We start from the raw sequence: 7,470 nt of genomic DNA on the forward strand, positions 1-7,470 counted from the left end.
GGCCAGGGGGGGCCGCTGCTCGGGGACTGGCTGGGCATTGGTCGGCAGGTGGTGAGCAACTGTACTGTGCATCACTTGCTTTGTATATTCTTTTATTATTACTATTTTATTTCAATTATTAAACTGTTCTTATCTCGAGCCACGAGTTTTCTCATTTTCACTCTTCCGATTCTCTCCCCCATCCCACGGGGGGGGAGGAGGGGAGAGTAAGCGAGCAGCTGTGTGGTGCTCAGTTGCCAGCTGAGGTTAAACCATGACACAAACCATGCCCATTACTCCCCAAACCACCCTTCCTACAAGAAAGGCACAGCTCTCAGCCCTGGGCAGTATTCATCACGACTGAAATTACAACCAGGAAAACCACTTTCTCCTCATGGAACCAGCCACAAAACATGGGGGCCTTAATTCCTTCTGCAGAGGCTCACCTGTTAACGCAAAACACAGGCCCTGGGAGGTCACGTAGTTCAGTTCTTGGGAAGAACACATGCAAAAGCAATAGTCCAAGAAGGCACCTCAATGCCCTCTACCCTTTCCCCTCAAGTCTGGCTCTGTTCAGAGGACAGTCCCTGAAACCATGTCCACAGCGTGTCAGACCTAGCAGCAGCTCAGATGACACAAGCTAACGTCAGTCTCTTTCTGTAGGCTGAACTGCTCCGGCCAGTGATGGATGCAGCCTCTTCCAACCTGACAAAATAGTTATTTTCCTGTGTTGCTTTTTATTTCCCATCACTCAGTTTAAAAAGCAGTTCAGACTACAGCCAGGCTAGCGTACAAATAATATACAAAAAAAACCTCCCCCAAATCCACAAAAGAGTCAGCCAGCTACCCTGTGTTGCCCCAGTAATCCTTGAACTGAATAGAAGAGGGAGGTTCTAGCTTTGTTAAACAAAATGCAACTGCCATGTAATGTGCAAAAGGGCCAGAAGTGATGCCAACAATTTACATGAGCAATAAAACTGCAGAAAAATGAACTACTGCTTCCCCATGGTGCCGGCAGCATGCAAGATGGATTTAGGTGATGAAATCTGTTTCACTATTAGCTGCCAGAGAGCTTTAATCCATGTCAGATACAATTAACTCACTCTGACAATTGGAAAAGGAAGCTTGAATGTTAACAGCATAGTTGGTTGCACTGTGCTGGGAATGCCGTGCTTCAGCAGTGCCACCTCAGCAAAGAGGGAACCTTGAGCTATGCCACCTCCACACCCTACAGAGCAAATTCAGCACACAGACAACCCAAACAGGTACAAACCAAAACGCAGTCATGACCCCCAACCAAGTTCTACCGATTCTGCTCCTTCCAATCTTCCAGGTGCTAAATGTTATTTTGCAAGCATTTTTTTGCTGTAGGCATAAATAACGTGTTAACCCCAATAATAGCACAAATATGGCCTTTCATCCTCCAGAAGAATCAGGAATGTACAGTACATAAATCTAGAGTTAGAAACAAAGGTACGCCTCTGCTGTTGGAGAGCTGGGTAGGCAGGCTTGCAGGGACACAAGGCTTTCACGTCTGCATTGGAAAAGTCTGCGGAAGCAGTCAAGTCATATCTGCATCTCCCTACCACTCAAGACTCGTTAATCTAGAGGAATAATACTACTGTCTAGTACTAGCAAAAACATTAATTCCTGGATTTATTAAGGAACAATACCACACCTCAGCATTAAACAGGAGACCGAAATGGCTGACAGTGTACCAAGCATGTCAACGCAGGGCCTTAAAGATTGTAACTAGAGCTTTTAAAAGCAGACAGTATTAACAGAAGAATTCTCCAGGCTAGCTAAGCATTTTAGTTCATTTTTCTTTTCCTGGTAAAGACGTGTTTAAAGCAGAATCTAGAATTAAACATCTGTATCCAAGCAAGTATGTCACAGTTTTATTTACAGCTTAACTAATTTTTTTTTAATTAATATGTTAACAGAATTCATCAATGACAGCAAGGCAAGTGTACTTGTAGCTTAGCAGTTTACAATATTGCCACCTGCAGTTAGGACTTAGAAGCTGCCAAAACCTCTTAAATAGCAATTTCCAAATACATGGTATATACCTGAGGTTTGCATTACAGCGACATGCTTGCTTTTTAAAGGAAATTCATGTACGAATGCTGTTCTACAAACTTTCTCCCATACCACAGGCTGCATCAGAGATTTACACCAAAGCATAAGTTACCTCTGATAGCAGCTTTTCCCAGTCTTCCTTCTTAACCATGCTGTAGGCTTGGCTTTTGCCAAAAGCAGAACCTTTCCAAAACTAGAAAAAGTCCCAAAGTCTCAGTGTCTCTGAATGCTCTCTTAACATGCCAATTAAAATGTTCTCATGTTAGCTTCTCTGCTGAAACAGAGGAAGGATTATCAGGTTGTCTCTTGCAGATGCCATTTTACATATTTGACTTTGTATGATCCATACAGAATGTTTCAGAAATCGAAGCTAACCACACTTTTAAGGAATTCCATCTTAGTCCAACAGACAAGAGAAGTGTCCTCTCCCATCCTGTACCAGCTACAAAGATTCACAATAAAAAAAATGAAACCCTGAGTTTTGAGTGAGAGGAGTCTTTTACGTTTTAAGACTTTGTCATCCCCCCATGGAGAGCTAGTGCTTCATAGAGTGCTCTGCTTTTCCAAGCTGTTGAAAAATAAAATGGTGGTTGTAGGAAAGCAAATACAAGACTTCTTCCCTACTTCATTTTGCAAGGAAGTGTTAAGCCAGATGAGTGCTCCTGCTTACATTTTAAAACATAAATACATTAACCCTTTCCCAAAAGGCTACATTTAAAGTTAATTTTCCTGAATTTGAAGCGGAGCAAGATTTCTCTGTATTTTCTATAAGCAATGGGGAAAAAAACCCATTAATAACTGAGGAAGTTATTTTGTTCTGTTCAAACAGTATTTATTGGATATAGCTTTTTGACAAAAGAAATGCACTGAATCAACTCAATTTAGGTGAGAAGAAAGGGCAAAACAATGTTTTGACTAGTCCAAGCTCTCTTCTTCCCTGTCTATACTCAGTTCCACGAATACCGCTTCTCCTAAAGATTTTGAAGGGGGTGTAGGAAAAGCAAAATTCTCTCACATTAGAGATACTCCAGTAGCTCTAAGGTTACTCTCAGTAATCTAGTTAAGCAGCAGTCTAGCCGATTGATTCTGTTAAGTTAAACTACCTGTGATCTTTTATTTCTTTAAAGACAATAACATGCATAAGTTCACTATAAAAACCTCAAAGCCAGTTACAAATACAGTGGCTGCTATAAGAACAAAAGGATTGCTATTCACAACAGCATCATGAGCTACAAGAAGCTTTCCATTTAGTCCCGGGTACCGGTAACTTGCCTTTAGGTATCTCAGGTACTATACTGAGATAATCGTCACCTTTTAAGCACACTTGCAGAGAAAGGACATGCCTGGAAGGAAGTGCAACAAGTCTGATCTGTTGCTTTCTTTGCCCAGACAGATACGAACTCCAGTCACTTGTGTCCACTGCTTATGTCTTCTGCAAGATACCAGAATAGCCTTTCTACCCAGCTTGCTGGTCTGCAAGCCCCAGGTAACTGTATCTTGGCCTCAACCTTAAAGGAAATAGGAAATAAAGTTTTTTTTTCCTGAATAAAAAAAAATGCAAATTATTCTAATCCCATTACATATTATAGGTAGAAAAATTAATTTACAGAATGGAAGTTAAGAACTAATGGAAGGAAGACACAAATTAGAACAAGAACTAAAAGTAGCAGTCCTAAATGTAACATTCTGTATTTACAGAGATGTCAACATTCGTTGAGTTTCATCTATGGGTTTTTGCACCACTGCAAGCTTGTGCGAGACGAACCTAGAAAGAAAGAAATTAATCAGTACTCTGAGAGACACTTTTATATCCCACCACCACTTACAACTTCTGCCTGAAGTAGAAGACACTTTGTTTTGATTCAGTTTTTCAAAACATTGACAATAGTTCTTTTTCAAGAAGTGCATGGTTTATCCACAGTTTGTATTAAACTAGATACGATGTAAAGCTTCTCCCCCTCCTTCCCTTCTCAGTTCATGTTTCTTCTTGATCATAGTGACATGAGCCAAAATACAAGACAAGGGGGGGGAAAATAAGGAGTTTCTACTACAGCTCAACAGTCCAGTGACTAGTGACAGAGTGACAACACTGTCTTACAACTTCAGGTCATGATTGACAAAAACACATAGACTTACTGATAGCTTCTTCATAATTCCTTGGGCCTCCGGATTCAGATGAAGAAGATTCCTCCTGGTCAAATCACTTGCTGTTAAACGAATGCTCTGTGGAAAAAAAAAACCAAACCAAACCTTAGGTTTTCTGTTTGGTCAGCTCTAGTAGCCAGAAGCAGCAAAAAAATAAATAAAAAAAAAATCCAAGCATACTAGGAGACCACGTACAGGCAGAGAACTACATTCAGCTTAACCAGAAGCTCATCTCATACCTTCCTTGCAGTGCATTAACACATTACTGCCAGCAGAAGCTACTTTAAATGTTACTTAAACACACAGCAAAACATCATTCTACATTCTGCTCTGATCAGCTCCCACTTCTGACTAAAAATCTTTCAAGGCTCTTTTTAAGCTTGATCGATCCCCTGATAAACTGCAGTGGCACAACTAAAGAGACAAGAGTGGATGACTTGAAACCGGTTAAGGCCCCCAAGAAGTTACAAGCTATCCCTTCAGCAAAGATTTTACAGATTAAAGCTTCTGCTTTACCTCCCCTCCTCCAACAGGGACTGTAATGAAGATATCATTGCTGTCAGCAAGGGGACTGCCATTGGCAGAGATGGTGTAAACACGTTCATTTACTGCAGGTGTGCGCAAACCCGGCGTCTTGAAAATTCTGAAACGAAAGTTATAGGAAAGTAATTTCACTGCGATTGCTCAAAGCACTTTGACTAAAAGTCTTTCATTTCAGGTTCAAAGAGCCACTAGGATTGTGTTGCAAACAGATGACAGATACATACATAAAGCAAATGGCAAGGCACTCCCCTCTATCAGAGATTAACAGAATACAAACCTGGAATCAAATCTGGGTGTGACCATGGAGGTACCTCCCTGAGCACAGAGATCAACAATTCTACCAGTAGCTGGAGTGATAAAGTTGTTTTTGCTTGATCTGTTAAAGGGAAATAAACAAACATCTGCTCATAATAATACTTTTAACTAACACACAAGCACTATCTTGTCAAAGACTTGAATGAGGTTATTACCACAGAAAACCAGAGGTTCTTACTAATCAAAAGTAAACCCCAAAGCTAGGGACAGCTGGTCATCACAGGACAGGAAGTTGCTGATCTTTCATTTACTGTCAGATCACTGTTTTTTTCCTATAGCATGCCACAACTACATCAACCAGCCTACTAAACCATACGCCATTCCTTTTAAGAGTTATGTTAGCACTATACACTTATTCTCCATTTCTGAAATCCAGTGAAAAGGATATCCCCTATTACCTTTTACTCATGCGCTTCACTCTTGCTGAAGGAGCTCTTCTGCTCCTGGACACTGGCGCTTTTTTAGTGGATGCCTTCACCTGAAACACACATTACTCACCAAATCAGTTACTTCACTCTCGTGTGACAGCTGAGTCCACAACAAACAAATGCTTCCATACAAAACGTTTGGCTCAATAGGCTCCTTTTTATGGCACAAGAGTCCAGAAACAAACACCATACAAGCTTCTGTGACCTTCTCCTATCACTAGACGTTTCAGGAAGCGATACCTGTTTTGAAGTCCCCCTCAAAGTATCCTGGACAGCTATACTATCATAGGCATCATCTCAGTAAGTAGTTTATATCTTGGGAATAAAGTCATCACAAAGAACAGCTATTTACCTTTCCAGTTCTTGGATTAATGTTTTCAGCTTCTAGCTCTGGAAGACATTGGTTATCATGTTTTGCTTTCTTTGCTAGAGGAAGCAAAGGAGGCTCTGCTGCTTCTTCAATAGCTTCAATATCCTGCTTAGATTTTTCCACTAGAATGAGAAAGTGTTATCGAAGTTGAAAATAAATAACAACTTTACATTATCAGTTAGCAGTGGAGGTAAACAGTAAACAACCACAAGCACTTTTGGCAACAATTTGCTTCTGAAATCCAAATTCCAATGTAATCCAAATGGTTGACAGAACACTATTTTGATTGTTTTAATAAAATTAAGTCGAGCTACTGCAGATAGCAAGGACAAAAGTAGGATTATTTTCCTGTCTTTAAATATATTGAGGGCTGTAAGAACCAAGTTATTATTCACAGTATGTAAACTATGACGTGCTTTCATCTCACTGAAGTCATCACAATGCTTAAAACAAACTGACCTTTCTTGATGATTTTTAAAGGAGGCTGGATAACTTCTGCTGTTAACTTGTTTATTTCTGTTATTTCCAAGTCTGCCTAAAATTAAAAACAGTCACGACACCATTAGGATTATCAGTAGCATATAGTTCTGAGAAGTCCAAGTTGCAGAACAAATCCCTAATTATTTTATAGCAAGAATGCCTCCGTGTTCTCTGTTGTGCTCAAACTGGGACCTTCCATGTTATTCTGGAGGTGACCACAACGTGTGAGGCCTGCATGCCATTCAGGACTAACACGCCTTATTTGGCAGCTGCGAGTGTGCTTCACCTACGCCCTGCTGCTCAACCAATTCAGAAATGCTTTAATTTACCGAAAAGTGTGTGCGGTCTCAGGGATCTGGGAGTGAAATCAAGCAGGTAAGGAAAGACTGACAAGGAGCAGTATAAGCACACAAATTCTGTATTGGATACAACAGGCATCTCTTACCATTGAGTCTTAAAGCAGCGTTTGTAAAAGTATTTATGTAGCCTCTGCTATTGCAATGGTCCTACAGGCTCAAGAAACCCTTCATTTCCTACAGAGGTACACAACGCCATCAGGAGAGTTCAACATTTATGCTAGAAACCTACCGTTGCTGCCTCTTCCAACACCTTTTTGCTTCCTCCTTTAGCTAAAAAGAAAATATTTTAAAAAAATCAATACATATCTAAGACAGCCTGTACAGTATACATAGACACGCTTTGATACGTCACCACTAGGGTGCAAAAAGCCAGCACAAACCACTTTTCTTAGCAGCGAGTGAGCAGTCTCAGACAAAGAGAGCAGCGCTTCCAACGGTCCGCGGGCCGCCTGCCTGGGGCATTCCGGACAGGGAAGATTCGATTCCGGCTGCTCCTTTATTGCCCTTGGTGGTTTTTATTGTCTAAGGGAAAACGTGCCCCCGCCAGCCCAGTCCCGGCCCCGGTCCCGGTCCCGTCCCGTACCGAGGTAGTCGAGCCAGTTCATCTCGCGGAGCGCCACCGGCAGCCGCAGGATCTCGACGTTGTACAGGTTCTCCACCTCCTTGACCAGGCGCTGCCCGTTCGCCCGCAGCTGCTCGACCCGGCTCCTCACTGCGGGGACGCACACGGCTCGGTTACGGCTCCGGGACCCGCTCCCCACCACCCGCCCGC

At 41.8% G+C, this 7,470-nt stretch overlaps 1 protein-coding gene across 1 annotated transcript; it reads right to left on the reverse strand.

Annotated features, from left to right (window-relative positions):
- Window positions 1–3,747: 3,747 nt before the first annotated feature.
- On the reverse strand, window positions 3,748–7,447 carry CDCA8 (cell division cycle associated 8; the record flags this gene model as incomplete). The annotated part of the gene is made up of 9 exons (XM_009284725.2): window positions 3,748–3,823; window positions 4,195–4,281; window positions 4,720–4,846; window positions 5,024–5,122; window positions 5,460–5,539; window positions 5,842–5,981; window positions 6,319–6,394; window positions 6,928–6,968; window positions 7,282–7,447. Coding segments are annotated over 9 exons (861 nt in total), but the record flags the coding sequence as incomplete, so codon positions are not given.
- Between the last annotated feature and the right edge of the window lie 23 nt (window positions 7,448–7,470).

The sequence above is a fragment of the Aptenodytes forsteri genome, unplaced genomic scaffold (genome assembly GCF_000699145.1).
Source record: "Aptenodytes forsteri isolate BGI_AS27 unplaced genomic scaffold, ASM69914v1 Scaffold7, whole genome shotgun sequence".
In the NCBI taxonomy this organism is placed as follows: domain Eukaryota; kingdom Metazoa; phylum Chordata; class Aves; order Sphenisciformes; family Spheniscidae; genus Aptenodytes; species Aptenodytes forsteri.